The sequence below is a fragment of the Orcinus orca genome, chromosome 3, assembly GCF_937001465.1.
Source record: "Orcinus orca chromosome 3, mOrcOrc1.1, whole genome shotgun sequence".
NCBI lineage: Eukaryota > Metazoa > Chordata > Mammalia > Artiodactyla > Delphinidae > Orcinus > Orcinus orca.
Window position 1 is genome coordinate 72,291,482 of NC_064561.1, and position 17,777 is coordinate 72,309,258.

At 47.2% G+C, this 17,777-nt stretch overlaps 1 protein-coding gene across 10 annotated transcripts in view; it reads right to left on the bottom strand.

Moving 5' to 3' along the window:
* Positions 1–17,777, bottom strand: part of SLC25A48 (solute carrier family 25 member 48) — a 47,227-nt gene continuing 29,450 nt past the window's right edge. For 4 of the 10 annotated variants that reach the window (XM_033409852.2, XM_033409855.2, XM_033409851.2 and 1 more), the window contains 2 exons: positions 17,178–17,435; positions 8,827–14,649 (listed from right to left, as the gene is read on the bottom strand). In XM_033409852.2, coding sequence (XP_033265743.1) covers positions 14,306–14,649; positions 17,178–17,435 — 602 coding nt within the window. In that variant the 3' untranslated portion in view covers positions 8,827–14,305. Of the gene's footprint in view, positions 1,207–4,346; positions 4,477–8,826; positions 14,650–17,177; positions 17,436–17,777 lie in introns of those variants that run through there. The other 6 variants (XM_049708378.1, XM_004282099.3, XM_033409856.2 and 3 more) reach the window with 6 other exon arrangements.

A 17,777-nucleotide genomic window follows, 5' to 3' on the forward strand; every position in this document is an offset into this window, starting at 1 on the left:
GAGACCACACTGAGGGTTTTATTTCAAGCAGGGAACCCTTTGCTACAGTAACAGCATAAGCTGAGGAGACTGAACACTTTCAACTCGGTGCCGGAGCCATGCTTTGTGTTGGTGCTGGGTCTGCTGGGGGAGGGGATTTTCAGAGACATTCTCCAAATCACTCAAGGGGGATGGGAGACAGTGGAAAAATCAAGGAAGACCCTTTCAAGGGGGAAAAAAGGGGTGGTGGGGGGGGGGGATCTAAGGATACTTTCCCCACCAGGATTTAAGCCGGGAATAGATGCATCACGCTGGCTGGTGGCGGCTTCCCAGGGCCCTGTGTTGAGAATGATTCGGGAGCTGCATTCAGCTCACGAGGAAGGGGCTGTATGACTGATTAGGGACGCTCTTGGGGGCGTGGAAGTGGCAGTGACATCATGGACACATAACAGCAAAAGAGCAGTGGCCTCCCCACGCGGTCCCAGGGAGAAGTAAAATTTAGATTAATGACATCATAATGGAAATCAGACAGTAGACAAAGAGTTCACTTTGTTCTGTTTTGTCCTCCATGTGAAAATAAGGCCCAGAGAACGCCCACCCGACCTGCGCTCAACGCCGCCATCCCGGAGGTGTTGCAGCCGCGCATGTCACTGTCCGGGGAAGAGAAACCTGCTACAAGGCTTCCCCGCCGCCCTGCCCACCTGAGGCAGCTGGGGAAAAAGAAGCGAGCTCGCCATCTGAGTTCCTCTCCTCACCTGTGTTGAGCGGGCTCCCCTCTGGGCCGGTGACATCCACAGGGGTCTAAGCAGAGGGAAGAATGAGGGTGGTCAGTCTCTTGGAAGCCAGGCGGAAGCATCTGATACAGAAATGTTTTTATTTGGGAGCTTCGAGACAACTCCAGCTCCTCTGTGAATTCCCAGTGAGTTTACAGCAGTCTTGGGGGCAGGGTCCATTTGATCCTGCTTGATATCAGGTGCCAGTGAGGATCTGCAATAGATGGTCATGAATCAAAGGTCCTTCCAAGGCAGCAGCTCAGCGGCCCCAGCCCAGAGGTGAGGAAGAGTGCTTGCAACTGGGAAAGCAGGGATTCCGGAGGTGAGACCGGTTGGCTGAGGGTCGGCGGGGAGGCGTTCTTTCTCTTCAGTAAATTCGCTACCGCAGGTTCTAGAGATGCCGCCATCAGTATCAGCTGTAGCAGAATGAGGCCCTGGTCAGGTGATGCTGGCTCTGGGAAGAAAGAGGAAAGGTGAGACTTTCATCTAACTGGGGTTATCAGTCAGCGAGATCCAGGAGTCAATCCATCTGAAAACTGTTTTAGTGAAGCAACACTGGGCAAAGTATCGCCATGAGAACAGACTGGGGAAAGGCTATGAGGTTGTCCGGGGTTATCTGTACAAGTTCGATAAAAGATATTGTAGGAAAACATGTATCTTCCTGCCTTGAAAGATGAATTTTCCTGAAGTTGAAAGTGGGCCAATGAAGTTTGAATATCACAGCAGAGGGCGGGCCAGCATCATTCCAGGAAAGTTCTGGGGGCAGGGGACGCTGGCGGGCCGCGAGGGATGGTGCAGTTGGATTCACAGGTCTCGGACCTGAGAATTCAGGTCAGGGCTTGGATTCACAAGCGCTGACCACTGAGCAGTGGCTGGGACCCCACTTCTACCACCAAAGGTCATCTTCCTCGTACAGTCTGATCCTGGTTTCTCCATGTGAACAGACAAAACTAACCACATCACAAAACCACCACCTTGTGCGGTATTTACTGGGTTTCAAATGATCCTTGGGTCACTCATATGTGTGATCTGGGAGCGAGATAACTGAGTGGATGAGTGAGAGGGAAGTGCTCTTCCTTCCCAGGACTTCGTGGGAGCGGGGCGGGGCGGGGGCGGCGGGGGAGGGCTCTGTATCCGGTGGTTGGAAGGGGGCTGGAGCTGTTTGGGGCTGGACTCTATTCCCCGCAGGCACCTGGAAACAATTCCACGCCGTTCCCACCACCTGTGCCCAGCAATCGTGATAGACAGCGTCCAACCACTTTTTAGGCTCCCTAATTCTCTAACTACCTCATCCCACTCTGTCCTCAGTCTAGGTTACGAGGCGGGCACTGGCTGCCTTGTCTTCAAAGAGTGGGTTTTACTGCTGCCTGGGGCATGACCTGCCCGAGACCTCAGCGCGACTTGATAAATTCAGATCCAGGACTCATTAAAGGGCTTTGGTGTTCTTGGATTAGATGAGGAAGTTGAACTCCTTGGGTGAGGCTTGCTCAAGACGAGGCTCCGGAAGAGTCACTGGGAACGCCCTCCTCCACCTGAGAGGCACCAGCCCCCTTGCCACCCCAGCAAAGAAAAGGCACACAGACAACTGTGCCCCTTGTCCTATCAGAGCGCTTTCAGAAGGAAAAGCTTCCAGTTGGGGCACTGCTCTGAAAGGTCAAATCCAGGACAATCAGGATGGGGCTTGCTAGCAACGCCTTCTTCCCTCCTGAAGCAGCCAATCACCAGGGTGGCCACAAGTGGCAGGGTGCCACGGCTCAGGCAAGCGTCCAGTGACTCTGGGATCTGTGAAGCCTTGGCATTAAACCTGCTTTGCGGCTGAAGATTTAATGACATGGAAAAATGGTCCTGAACTAGTAAATGGGAGGAGTGAGTTATAAAATACTGAGTAAAGTTGGATCCCATTTGGGGGATAAAAAAGTTGGAAGAATATTAACAAGGTCATGAGATTACAGGTATTTTTATTTTGTTCTTTCTGTTTATTTGTATTTTCTATTTTTTCCTACAATAAAAATGCATTGACTTTATGATAGGATTGTTTTAAAGTCACTTTCATCTGTTAAAAGGGGGATGTGGCCAGTATCTGAGCACAGCTTTAAGAACCAGACTTCTCTTCCCTGTCTTGGACATAACCCAAGTTCAGTGACTCTTTACCCAGGATATTTAATTATGCAAAATGTGTTGCTGCCCTTTTCCTTTAGTAAGAGAGGGCAAAACGCCAGAGAGCTGCGGATATAGGTGCTTTAGTGAAAAGCTCAAGCATGGGATTTAAAGCCAGCGTCCAGGGCTGGGCCTGGGCTCATTCTCATCCATCCTTCCCTTGGCTCTAGGGTCTGGTCCCATCCATGCATCCTAGCCAGACTCTGATGCCCCAGGGCAGTCAACAGGGAGGTTGGCTAGACCTTCCTAATGAAGACAATCCTTTCTGAGAGAATTTGCAGTCACCACGACTGAAGCAAAATGGTCTCTTGTTTTCTAGAAAATTCAGTGACTCATCCCACTTTGTCTTCTGAGCTCTGCACACAACTAGTTTGGGGCTAGAGAAGGAGAAATGGGGGAGGAAAAGAAGGGGAGGAATTGAGGGGATATTGGAAGTTGATCATCCGTCTACTCAACGGTGTTTCTGAGTGGCCATTTGTGTGCCAGGCTTCGTGAGAACCACTAGTGATACAGAGGTGAAAATATAGTTACAGCTCTCCTGGGACCTTCGTGCTGGCTGGGGAGTGAGGAAAGTTGGCAGGCAGTTATAATGCAAGGGCACGTGGTAGGGACACAGCAGAGCCTATAGCAGGCACACATCCTCCTGGCTGAGACATCAGGGCAGGCTTCCTGGAGGAGGAGACCTCTACACCAAGGCTTGGACAACAAAGAGGAGTTGGTGAGGCCAAAAACAAGAGGAAGGCCTGAGAAGAGGGTGTTAGGCAAGGGCGGCATGCGCAAAGACCCAGAGGCGAGAGTGAGGATGGTATGTTTAAGATGCTGGTGAGAACGAGGTTGTTAAGGACTGAAACATAACCTAGAGGGCAATGGGAAGCCATTGAGGACACTGGAGCAAGGGAGTCACTTGTTCAGATTTCTGTTTTTAGATCCCTTTGGCTGCAGTGACCTTTCTACAATGAGAACAGGAAAAGGAGAGGGTGAGGGAGGCAGGGATGGTATAGCAGAGGCTGTCCTCTAGAGCTCTGGGAGCCTGTCCTCAGACCTAGACTGAGTTCAGTAGGGAGGTGGGGAGATGCTGCCTGTGTAACAGGCTGTGGGTACCCTGGTTCAAGTCCTCAGTCTTGAGCCTGGGTTATTTAAATTGTACAGTGAAGCTAAACACGCGTCTCTTCAAGGGCTGTTGAAGCTCACTATAAACAGGTAAGTTCTGTGTCGACCTCAGTTACTGAGCGTCCAGCTCACCATCAGCCACAGGTGGGCATTTCAGAAGGGCTTTTTGATGACAAGAAGGGTGGCAATTCTAGCCCAGAATTAACACAGATTAAACAGGAAACAAATGACAGAGGGATATTTCAGAAGGCCACACCATTTTCACCTCAAAGAACAAAGTTTTAAGCTCCAGGAGGGCACAAGTGGCTGGGAAGGAGGTGCACTGACCTTGCGCTCAGGGGCTGGTCGCCACGTGGTCCCCGCGGATCGCCTGCAGCGAGAGCTCGTACCCAAGGAACATGGCCGCGCTCATGGGGAAGCCCCGCACGGCATTGACCGTGATGCCTCTGAAAAACACCTTTGGCAGGAGGCGGCGTTATCACAGGGCACTGACCTGCACCTTCCGCAGGGCTGCCACCGAGGGCAGAGCCAGGGCCGGCGCTGCTGCCCACCCACGTAGCCCCCTGTCCCAGGCTGGACCCTACAGAGCCCAAAGGACGGGGAAGGTGGAGACCCTCCCCGCTCAGCACACACACACCCCAGCCACTTCCCCGCCCTCAGCCACGTCACTTCTGAAGGCGCGTTCCTTCGCAGGCCCGGTACGCATGCGCTACATACTATGCGCCCACAGGTGAGTCCCGCGAACACCACATACGCTCCGCTTAATTGTTGTGCTCTCTCGTGAGCATGCGCACACATGCTCGGTTCTCGGGACTCTGCAAGTCAGAGCTCCACACGCTTTGCAGTGGTAGAGCACCCGGCCATGACCAACATCTGTGACAGGTGCTTCACAGGATGTCCCCAAAGGGGCAGGGTAGGGGGAACTCAGGCCCTGCTCAAGGTGACACACCTGGAGTCCAGGTACAGTTTGCCAGTTAGTAGCTGTGTTACTTGGGAAAATAGCAAAGTCTCTAGAAGTCAATTTTCCCAACTGTCAGATGGGGGTGATAATACCATTGACCTCCTACAGTTTTTGAGGGAATAGATGAGACGTTGCTTTTAAAGGCATTTTCACAGTGCCTGTCCAGCAGTAAAGCACTCCTTAACTGTTGACAATCACACCACCATCCTTATTATCAGCAGTCACCACTTCATACAGAGTAAGCACTCCACTTTGCTCATTAGTGCTGAGGTGTGTTAGTACCAGTGGCCTAAACCCGGCCTTTAGTACAAGAAGACTGTATTTGTCTTCACCCCTAGGGAATATGGTAAGATGCTTTCCTTCCACCCTGAATCTTCCTGCCTGGTGCTGGGTAGACACTGATCTCTGTGATGTGGTTCCAGCCCTTGGGAAGTTGATAACCTACTAGGGAAGATAAGCCCCATTCCGGAGTAACTACTGCATAACCTAGAACATGATGAGAATAAATAAAGGCCTTGGTGAGGGGTGGAATGGGGAGGAGCTGTCATTAAATGTCTTCTCTGGGAAGAGATCACGTGTCTGAAGGCAAATCACTACCCAAGTGTGAATGACCTGAGAACTGTCAGGTGTAAGATGTAAACTTGTTTATTGATGCCTGTATAATTTACTGTTTACGGACTAGACCTGGTACTATAATTTTCAGAAGGTAGAAATCCCTTACATGTCCCCAGTTTTCTTAGTTGTTGGACACTGTGATGTCAGGGTAGGTGCAGGCCACTGTCATGGGCCAGGACATCAGGTGACAGACATCCCTTCAGGAGAGGAGCCTGCACCATGGCACTCGTGGCAGCCTGGGACATGCAGCTTTGTCAGGAAGGAGAGAGAAGGCCCTCAGTGTACCTTGGGGGGTGAGGGAGCCTTGGCCCTAGGGAAGGGAGCTTAAGATCCCCAGAGGTGAGCAAGTGGCCCAGCCTAACCCTGGAGCAATTCAGGTAGGGGGCAGGAAGGCTCCTTGTAACATTAGGACTCCTCTCTAATGTCTAACCTTTATGGAATTCCACAGGCTCAGCCAGGGTGACTGAATAGCAGCAAGGAACTGGGTCAGCCTCTGAGAGGAAAATTCCATGCCGGGTGCACAGAGAGGCTCCCGTGTGCACCGGGGTTTGGCTCTGCAAGGCGAGGCAAACCAGGCAGGACGCAGCTTGGAATGTGACCCTCCTCTCCCATAGCACTGGGCCGTGCAGGAGCCGTGGGCCACTTCAGGCAGCCAGAGTTCATGAATGCATGAACGAACGAACTCCTTGATGTGAAAAAAGAATGGTCTCTGGGGCTGAAAGCATCCTGGTGGTGGTTGTGGTAGTGGGGGATTTCTGGAGTGGAGGGAGGCCTTCAGATCCCCCGAGTGGCAGAACCAAAGAGTAACCAACACTGGTGCCTACTTACCCCTAGCTATGGCCTGCTCTGCTGTGAGGCCCAAAGATGGCAAAAATAGTGCAGAGCTACTGGCTATCACCTTGGCTTTTGGAACACAAAAACAGTAGACAGAGTCTTTCCTCATGAATCCTCAATGGCTCCCCACTTCCCAAGGTCAAGTCCATACCCTTCCCTGGCCTGCCAGGACCCACATGCTCTCTCCTTGCACTGCTCTGAGCTGCCTCTTACACTTGACACTGTGGGCAGTATATTGGCCTGCCATTCATTCCTCCTAACAGGCCAGCTCTCTCTCACCACTGAGCCTCTTCTGGTCCCCTCTGCTGGAATCCTCCCCAGACTCGGCTATACCCTCTGGTAGCCCTGCCGTGGCCACCCCAAGTAGGATTATGGCCCGCTGTCTTCTGTGCCCTCAGTATCTCTGCCATCACAGCACTTCTCACACCATCCTCCAATCACCTATGACTTGTCTATCCCTTCATTAATAGTCCCAGTCAGAACTTCCCTGGTGGCGCAGTGGTTGAGAGTCCGCCTGCCGATGCAGGGGACGCAGGTTCGTGGAGCGGCTAGGCCCGTGAGCCATGGCCGATGAGCCTGCGCGTCCGGAGCCTGTGCTCCGCAATGGGAGAGGCCACAACAGTGAGAGGCCCGCGTACCGCAAAAAAAAAAAAAAAAAGTCCCAGTCAGAGTAGTGACAACAGGGCTGTGTGTGTGGCTCACATCTGAATCCCCAGCATCTGCACGGTGCTTGGACTAGAGGATCCTCTATAAATCTTATTAAATGAATCAATGGATGGATGGACAGGCAGATGAATGAAGGAGTGAATGAATGAATGAATGCATGAACGAACAAACTCCTTGATGTGAAAAAAAAAACATGGTCTCTGGGCTGAAAGCATCCTGGTGGTAGTGGGGGATTCCTGGAGTAGAGGGAGGCCTTCAGATCCCCCAAGTGGCAGAACCAAAGAGTAACCAACACTGGTGCCTACTTACAAATGGTCCCCTCCATCTCTCCTTAGAGTCATCCAGTCTCATCCCACTGTCACAAACCCCCTCACAACAGTCACCTCTGTGGAGCTAGAGGACATCAAGTCACTCCTCCAGCCTCCTTATTGCAGACGACAGCTCTCCAGGTGTGAGCCATGGCTCATGTGGTTTAGGACGATCCTCGCAACAGGCAGAGAATGGATCCAAAACTACCCCACCTTTCTTCCGTTCTGACTTGGGAATGCCCCAGAAGTCCATGGACTTACTAGTTCCCCTACCATAAAGACTGCTTTACTGGTAATCACTGAGTTACAAGGGGCTACTAAGATTGGGTACCACTGCCATTATTTCACTCCTTTCCAGTTCTTTACTATCACTGAGTTCTTCTTCCATAGGGAAGTGAGAATAGGTTGCAGCCTCAGTGAGCTGCAGTAAAACTGTTTGGGAATGCGTACTCCACAAAGCCAGCACTCAAGCTCACTAGGATTGGAGCCATCCCTCGGCCTTGGGAAAAGATGCTCCACCTGCCGCAGCTGGGGATCTGACTGTGAGACCACCCAACTTTCCAGGGCTGTATAAGATTATTTTTTTAATCATGTTACTATGTATGTTTATATGCAAGCACATATACAAACATACATAAATATACATACACACATATATGCTTGCATAGGCTGTGAATATTTTGAAAATATATCACAAGAAACTTATAACAGTGATTGCCTTTGAGAGAAGACTGGCAGGGGGTCACAGGAGGGACATTTAGACAGTATATCCTCTTATACCTTTTGAAGCTTCCTATGTTCACATACTACCTTTTTTTTTTTTTTTTTTTTTTTTTGCGGTACGCGGGCCTCTCACTCTTGTGGCCTCTCCCGTTGCAGAGCACAGGCTCCGGACGCGCAGGCTCAGCGGCCATGGCTCACGGGCCCAGCTGCTTCACCGTATGTGGGATCTTCCCGGACCGGGGCACGAACCCACATGCCCTGCATTGGCAGGCGGACTCTCAACCACTGCGCCACCAGGGAAGCCCTACATACTACACATTTTTTAAGCAACTAATAAAAAATAATTTCAGTCAATGATGTGGTTAATCAAGTTGAATATTGCTATCTCTGCTTAAAACCTGTCTCTGACTATAAACTTTGGGTCAGACACTTTTGAGGTTAAGAAATCAATCATCTGACCTCAGTTGTTTTCTAGGACTTTGCTTTTAACAGAACACAGTAAATTTTTGGAGGAAATAATATCAGCAATATATTTTGCTTCTACAGGACTTTTTGGAAAAATGATACATTAATATATGGGGAAATAGAAAAAAAATCTCAAATAAAAACTGAGCATCTCTTTTGAATCTCTCTTATGTGTCACTCTGTATTTGTTGGTTGAATCACAAACTGTGCTTCTGCTAAAAAAATACAAAAGACAATTGATTCAACATGTATTTATGATAAAAATAATAAAGGCCATATATGACAAGCCCACAGCTAACTTCTTAATCAATGGTGAAAGGCTGAAAGCATTTCCTCTAAGATCAGAAAGCATTTCCTCTAAGAAGATCCACTCTTGCCACTTTTATTTAGCATAGTATTGGGAGCCCTAGCCACAGCAATCAGAGAAGAAAAAGAAATAAAAGGAATCTGAATTAGAAAAGAAGATGTAAAACTGTCACTGTTTGCAGATGACATGATACTATACATAGAAAATCCTAAAGATGCCCCCAAAAAACTACCAGAACTCTTCAATGAATTTAGTAAAGTTTCAGGATACAAAATTAATACACAGAAATTTGTTGCTAACAATGAACTATCAGAAAGAGAAATTAAGAAAACAGTCCCATTTACAACTGCATAAAAAATACCTAGGAATAAATCTAACTAAGGAGGTAAAAGGTACTTGGTAAACTATAAGACATCAATGAAAGACACTGAAGATGACACAAACAGTTGGAAAGATATACCATGCTCATGGATTGGAAGAATTAATATTATTAAAAAGACCATACTCCCCAAGGCAATCTACAGATGAAATGCAACCCCTATCAAAATATCAATGGCATTTTTCATGGAACTAGAACAAATAATTCTAAAATTTGGATGGAAAAACAAAAGACCTTGAATAGCCAAAACAATCTTAAGAACAAAGAACAAAGCTAGAGGTACCATGCTCCCTGATTTCAAACTATACTACAAAGCTACAGTAATCAAAACAGTATGATACTGGCACAAAAACAGACACATAGATCAATGGAATAGAATGGACGACCCAGAGATGAACCCATGCTTATATGGGCAATTGATCTATGACAAAGGAGGCAAGAATATAAAATGGGGAAAATAAAGCCGCTTCAATAATGGTGTTGGAAAAACTGGACTACTTTCTCACACCCTATATAAATGCAAAGTGGATTAAAGACTTAAACTAAGACCTGAAACCATAAAACTTCTAGAAGAAGACATAGGCTATACATTCTTTGACATCAATCTTAGCAATATTTTTTGAGATCAGTCTCCTCAGGTAAGGGAAACAAAAACAAAAATAAACAAATGGGACTATATCAAACTAAAAAGGTTTTTCACAGTGAAGGAAACTACCAGCAAAATGAAAACGCTGCCTACTGAATGACAGAAGATATTTGCAAATGATATATCTGATAAGGGGTTAATATCCAAAATATACAAAGAACTCATATAACTCAACATCAAAAAACCAAACAACCCAATTAAAAACTGGGCAGAGGACCTGCAAAGACATTTTTCCAAAGAAGACACACAGATGGCCAACATACATATGAAAAGATGCTGAAAATCACTAATCATCAGGGAAATGCAAATCAAAACCACAATGAGATAGCACCTCACCCCAGTCAGAATGGCTATTATCAAAAAGACAAGAAATAACATGTGTTGGTGAGGATGTGGAGAAAAGGGAGCCCTTGCACACTGTTGGTGGGAATGTAAATTGGTGCAGCACTATGGAAAATAGTATGGAGGTTCCTCAAAAAAAATTAAAAATAGAACTACCATACAATCCAGCAATTCCACTCCTGGGTATTTACCTAAAGAAAATAAAAACGCTAATTAGAAAAGATACATGCACTCCTATGTTCATTGCAGCATTATTTACAATAGCCAAGACTGAATTAAATATTGACATTTGTGAAAACATGGATGGACCTAGAAGGTATTATGCTAAGTGAAATAAGTCAGAGAAAGACAAATACTGTATGATCTCACTTATATGTGGGATCTAAAAAACAAAACAAATGAACAAACATAACTAACCAGAAACAGAGTCATAGATACAGAGAACAAACAGGTTGTTGCCAAAGGGGAAGGATGTTGAGGAGGAGAGAAATAGGTGAGGGAAATTAACAGGTACAAACTTGCAGTTACAAACTAAATGAGTAATCGGTATGAAATGTACTGTGTGAGGAATATAGTCAATAATTATGTAATATCTTTGTATGGTGACAGACGGTAATTAGACTTATCATGGTGATCATTTTGAAATGCATAGGGACATCAAATCACTATGTTGTGTACCAGGAACTAACAAAGTGTTGTAGGTCAATTATACTTCTAAAACAAACAAATAGAGAAAAAGAGATCAGATTTGTGGTTACCAGAAGTGAGGGGTGGTGGGAGGGGATGTACAACATGTAATGTACAACATGATAAATATGATGAACACTGCTGTACATTATGTATGAAAGTGGTTAAGAGAGTAGATCCTGAGTTCTCATCACAAGGAAAAAAGTATTTTTCTATTTCTTTAAGTTGTATCTATATGAGGTGATAGATGTTCGCTAAATTTATTGTGGTCATCATTTCATGATATATGTAAGTCAAATCATTATGCTGTACACCTTAAACATCTACAGTGCTATATGTCCATTATATCTCAATAAAACTGGAAAAGAAAAAAAAACAACTGAGGTGAGAATTCTAGGAACATGGCAGAGTAGAAAATACCAGGACTCTGTCTCCTCACCTAGATAACTATTACACAGACAAAATTTGTCTGATGTAACTACTTTAGAACTCTGGAGTTTACCGAAGGCTTCCAACTTCCAGGAGAGGGTTTGGGCAGTGGTTAATTTCAGTCAATGTCAGCATTTAGCACAGTAGCAGCTACCCATCCCCCATCCCAAGCCCTTTGGCAGGCATCTATGCACATGTTCCTGGAGTAACCTGCACACAGCTTGTGGGAACCAGGGTGGGCAATGAGAACCTTGTCCTCCAAATACTGGACATCTGTGTTCTGGTCACTGATTGCTGTTTCTGATCATGAGGTGCAAAGAGGAGGGCAGTCATTCTTGTTTAACCTCCCCCTCCATCTTGCAACCCCCTTGTTCACTGGCTGAAGTGACTTCCAGGGAGTCTAAAGGGATGGTGCCCCTTTCCCTTCCCTTCATTTCTCTCTTTTTCCTCTTTTGGGAGCCAGACTAGGACATTCAAAAGCGACTGCATGTATGAGGAAAATTAGAAAGTGACTGTGTATGCCCAGGGAAAGGCACAGCCTCAGAAAAACACTGAGAAAACCTTAAGTTTACACCTCAGATTGATCATTGGCACAGAGATAGTCTACAGCAATCAAAAATAATAACAAAACCCACCACACCCTGGGGAAGAGGGAGAATTGGACTTCTAGAGTTACCACATTATTAGATTCAAATGTCTAGTTTTCAATAAAAAATCACAAGGCATATAAGAAACAGGAAAGTGTGGTCCACTCAAAGAAAAAAAATCAAAATAAAATGTCCCTGAAAAAGACCTGATAGCATACCTACTTGACAAAGACTTTAAAATATCCTTCTTGAAGATGCTTGAAGAACTAAAGAAAGATGTGAAGAGAGTCAAGAAAATGATATGTGAACAAAATAGAAATATCAATAAAGAAATAGAAAACCCAGAGAGAAAGCAAACAAATTCTGGAGCTGAAAAGCACTGAATGAATGAATGAATAACTGAAATGAAAAATTTACTAGAATGATTCAAAGGTTTATTTGAACAGGCAGAGGAAAGAATCAGCAAACTTAAAGATAGGATAAGAGAAATTATTGGGTCTGAGTGACAGAAAGAAATAACACTGAAGAAAAGTAAACAGAGCCTAAGGGACTTGTGGGAAACTATCAAACAGAGCAACATATTCATTGTGGGAGTCCAAGGAGAAGAGAGAGAGAGAGAGACAGAGACAGAGAGAGAGACAGAGAGAGAGAGAGAATATATGAAGTAATAGGGCCAAAAACTTCCCAAATATGATGAAAGACATGAATATAAACATCAAAGAAGCTCAATGAACTCCAAGCAAGATGAATTCAAAGAGACCTACAAGAAGACACATTATAATAAACTTTTGAAAGACAAAGAGAGAATCTTGAAAGCAGATAAAAAGTATCCTCTGTAAGACTTTCAGCAGATTACTCATCAGAAACTTTAGCAGCCAGAAGACAATGGGCGAATATATCCAAAGTGCTGAAAGAAAAAGAACAAAACTGTCAAGAAAGGATTCTATATCCAGAAAAACTATCCTTCAAGAGTGAGAGAGAAATCAAGACATTCCCAGATAAACAAAAGCTGAAGGAGTTCATTACCACTAGACCTACCTGGTAAGAAATTCTCAAGAGAGCCCTGCAGGCTGAAATAAAATCACTAGACAGTTAACTTGCAGCTGTATGAAGAGATATTGTAAAAATCTCACAAAAGGTAAATACATGGGGAGAGTGACACTAGCATCATGGCAGCCCCAAATGTCCCTTATTTTGTCCTCAGTTCAACAACAAAAATTCAGCATCCATCCATGAACAAAAGTGCCTCTGTGGGAGTTGTGGGATCCAGCACCATACACCAAGGGACCCGAGAGGAGTCTTTCCCACCTGTGCATCAGCTAATAGGCAGACAGACCTCAGTACTGGCAGCGAAACCTGCAGTAGCCTGTGAATTGGCTCCAGCCACTCTTGGCTGTAGTCCAGGAGCAGCTGGAGAACACTGACTTGGGAGGTCACACACAGATGAGAGAGCCTTTGTGGAAGTCCAGTTTTCCAGAGGACAAGCTCTGGCACTCCATTGGAGCGAAAAAGCAGAAGTTTGGACACACTGGAGTGGCAGTTAGTAAGGATTGGAGGGCTTGGGATGAGGCAAGGCCTCATAGGTCAATAGTAACATTAACACTAATAAAACTACGAATACTAATGCTAATGATAAACAGATGACCCTTTCTAAATGTTCTCTATGTGTTATACATTAAACTGAGCACTTTTTATATGCCTAATTTAATTTAACCTACAAATATCTCTGCTGCTCATGGTAGGGGTGATTATCATTGGAGAAATTGAGGCCCAGAGAGGGGAAGCTTGCCTGGATTCCCCCAGTTCACAAGTAGCCAGACCTGGCTTTGCACTTAAGTCTGCTGACTAAGAGGCATGCCAAGAAAGCCAGGGGCCCATTCAAGGAAGAGCAAGCATGAGGGTACTAGGGGGTATAGTGGGAGGCAAGAAAGATGGGGATGTTTATAACTTTGGACACTAGATGTGGAAAACTGATCTTCATTCTGAGATAGTTTAGAGGCAAGTAGAGGCTTGGGTTTAGGATAAGCCCTTTAGGTTCAGGAGAAGGAAGACAAGGCCAGGCTGGAGGCTGCCTCAGTAGCCGAGACCAGAGGTGATGGGGTCTGGACTTGTGTGGGGTGGAAAGCAGAAGACAGATCAGGGAATTGGAACCTGCAAGATGTGATGATTGAGGTGGTTCTGGGAATTCCCACTTATAGGAGGGGTGAGGCTGAGGTGCTAAGCAGGGAGTGACGAAGGAGCTCCTAGCCTTTCTGGATGAGGAGGCCAGCTTTGGTAACACAGATGTGCGTCCAGACCCCGGCTCTGCCACATACCAGCTGTGTGACCTCAGGTAGGTTACCAGTCCTCTCTGAACCCATCAGCTGGGTGCACACCCACTTCCTCCTCCAGGCCGGGGCAAGGACTGGATGAAACAAGTGCTTCATAATTTAAAAGCCAGCACCTCGTTTTCCTGATTCTCTTCTCTGTAGTCTCACATCTTCCAAAATCTCTGACCCTACCTTCCAGGGACTGACACTGACCCTGCATGACTGCTGTGGGGCTTACTTTAAGACCTTCCTTCTGGTAACTCTGGGAGATACAGTCCAGGACACCTTTGTATTTGTTTATATAAACCCCGTCAGCTTGCAGTCGACTCTTCACGACATCCATAGGAGTTGCTGTCCCCCAAGAAATTGCTCCTGTTAAGAGAGAGACAAATAGGTATCAGGGGCTGGCTGGTTGGGGTCTGGAGGGGACCCGGCTCCCTGCAGATTTCCACCATTCAGAGGCTTCATATGCTGCTGGGGGACGTGGAAACAGCTCAAGGTCAGGACCTATGAAGGGGGTTCTTGATCCTCCCTCGCCACTGGCTGTGGGACTTTGCAGAAGTCTCCTGCCACCTCTAGGCCTTGAGTTTGTCTTCTGTAAAATGGGCCAGCAGCACCTATCTTCGTGGGGCTGCTATGAGGACCAATAACCTGAGGCATGTGAAGCATGTAGCACAGGGCCAGGTCCATCGCTAGTGCTTCCTAAGCAGAAGGATTTATCAGCAGCTTCTATTGGAGGAACAGGAACAGGCCCCATAGTACTTTCCGGGCACAGGGGAGGGAGATCAGGGTGAGGCCTGAGGCTGAAGGCTGGCAGCTCCCCAGAGGCAGGATTTACTCTGAACATGAAGAAGACGCTAAACAAACACTTTCCCATAGCCTGCTTGCCAAGGAAGGGTCAGCTTAGGGATTGCAGAGAAGAGCAGGGTCAGGTCTTTAAAAAGCTCTTATCTTTTCCAGTGATGTGGAATAGAAGCCTTAGGACCATGGGCCGCTGGGTCATCTTCATTGGATAAGTTCAGGTGTCCTGGTTTGAGTACTTTGTGACTTTAACAGACTCTAAGAAAACAACGCCAGGTTATTGTATAAACAGAGAAATTGGCACATTCTTTGATGGGGAGAGAAAAACAAACCGATGCCAAAGTCCAAGGCAGCTGGTTTGCAAGGTTTTGTAACTGCGGCCCAGCGGCTCCCAAAAGAGGCCTTAGCCTGTCCCCAGCCCCCTGCCCATCCCAGCCTCCTGCCCTTGGTCCTCTGGGAGCCCTCTGGACCTCTCGTCCCTCCTGCCTGCTTCCAGGATAAATGGGGCCGCTTTTCCCCTGGAGTCAGCCCAGGTGCTGCCCTGGCACACTCCCCTGTTCTCAGCCCATGGGCGAGGGTATTACAAAACCAGGTTTGACTGCCAGGCTACACGCATCTGCTCTCACCAGAAATGAGAGCAGCCGGGGCCTGTCTGCGTTCTCAGTCAAGAAGTACTTACTGAGCACTTACTGGGAGCTGGCACAGGCCAGGCCTCAGGCACAAGGCGGGGAATGGGAACACTGGGGTCTGGTGGCTAAGATGTGGGCTCTGTTATGTGTTTCCTAAGTTTCAAGCACAGCTGATTAGATAATGAGGAGGAGGGATGACAATTTTCTTCTGTCCAGTGGATCCTTCCCATCAGCATCAAACATACCATGTTATCTGCCTTTTTTTTTTTATTGGAGTTTGGTTGCTTTACAAGGTTGTGTTAGCCTCCACTGCAGAACAAAATGAATCAGCCATACACATACAGACATTCCCTCCCTTTTGGACTTCCCTCACATTTAGATTACCACCGTGCATCAGATAGAGTTCCCTGTGCTATACAGTACGTTCTCATCAGTTATCCGCCTTCTTGAGAAGCAATCCTCTCTTGACTTCCATACCCCTCTCTGACTACAGCTGTGTTTCTCTCTCTCCCGATACAGCACATTCAAATCTCTCAGAAGTGTTTTTTGTCCTTGGGTTCTCCAGTTTCTTTCATCCCATTCTCTCTTGATCCCACTTCAATCAGGTTTTCACACCCTTCTCTTCATCAAAATGGGTCTTGTCAAAGTCCCTGGTGACCTACTGCATTGCTAAGTCCAAGCAGTGGGAATAGCAAATGCAAAGGCCCTGTGGTGGGGAGAGAGCCAGGCACAGTCAGGTTTCAGGAAAGAGACCAGCGTGGCTGGAGCAGAGCAAAGTAAGGGGACGGTAGCAAAAAAAATGAGTGCGGAAGGGTAACAGGCAGCTGGAATGCTGATGGTCTTGAAACCATTGCAAGGTCATTGACTTTTACCCACGGTGAAATGGGCATGCAGCGTGGGTTCTGAGTAAGGAGGTTAAGTAACCAGTCCATGGTCACAAAATGACTAAGTGTGGATTTGAACTTGGATCTTTCTGACTGCAGAGTCCCTACTATACTGTCTGCATTAGCTGTGTGACCTTGAGTTGGTCACGCTGAACCTGTTTTCTCACCTGAAAAATAGGGAGACTTATTCCTACCTTCTGGGGCCAATGAAAATCTCACATTGGAAAGGTTTGCAGGGTCCAGTATTCAAAAAAGGTGAGCCATGATAACAGAGTTTCTTTTCAAAGCTCAGTGATACCTGACACAGAGTAAGTGCTCAAAATATACCTTCCAGCTGAAAGCTGTAAGAGTCCAAATAGGGACTCAGAGAGAAGGGGATGGGAGAAAGAGGGGGGACCATTCCCCATTCCTAGCCCTTTGTCTGCCTGGCTAGGTCTGGCCATAGCAGGTACTTAACAAAGAATTGTTGGATGAGTGGCTGGATGAAGCCTGCCCTTCCCCAGGGCTGAGAAGGGTATGGTAGGCTCCCCAGCTGTCTTGCTGCCACGGTCAGCACGGGGGCAGGGATCAGCCATGCCGCCCTTACCTGCCATGCCTCCCGCCAGCCACACAGCACAGGGGCTGGGGCCTGTGTGGGCCTCGGGCGTGATCCAGTCACTCAGGAACAGATAAGGGATGAAGTAGAGGCAGTAGCCCGGGATGTCCCGCAGCAGCATGGCACTGGCGCCCCGGTACAGCCCTGCCAGGCCTTCAGTCCGCACGATGGTTATGATGCAATGCACAGGCCCCTGGTAGGCTGGCTGCTCCCCAAGAGCTGCCACCCTGGGCTTCAAACCGAGGTTGGCTGCAAAGACAGTGCAAACAGATAGCAAGTGGCCTGGGGGCAAGAGAATGGCCACTGTCTGGCATTGGAGTCAGCCCAGCCCATCGGCAGTTCCCACTCACGTCACCAACTGATTTTTACCAAAACTTCTGACCGTCTTGGCAACTCAAATGGGTATTCTTTTTTTTTTTTTTTTTTTTTTTTTTTTTTTGCGGTACGCGGACCTCTCACTGCTGTGGCCTCTCCCGTTGCGGAGCACAGGCTCCGGACGCGCAGGCTCAGCGGCCATGGCTCACGGGCCCAGCCGGTCCGCGGCATGTGGGATCTTCCCGGACCGGGGTACGAACCCGCGTCCCCTGCATC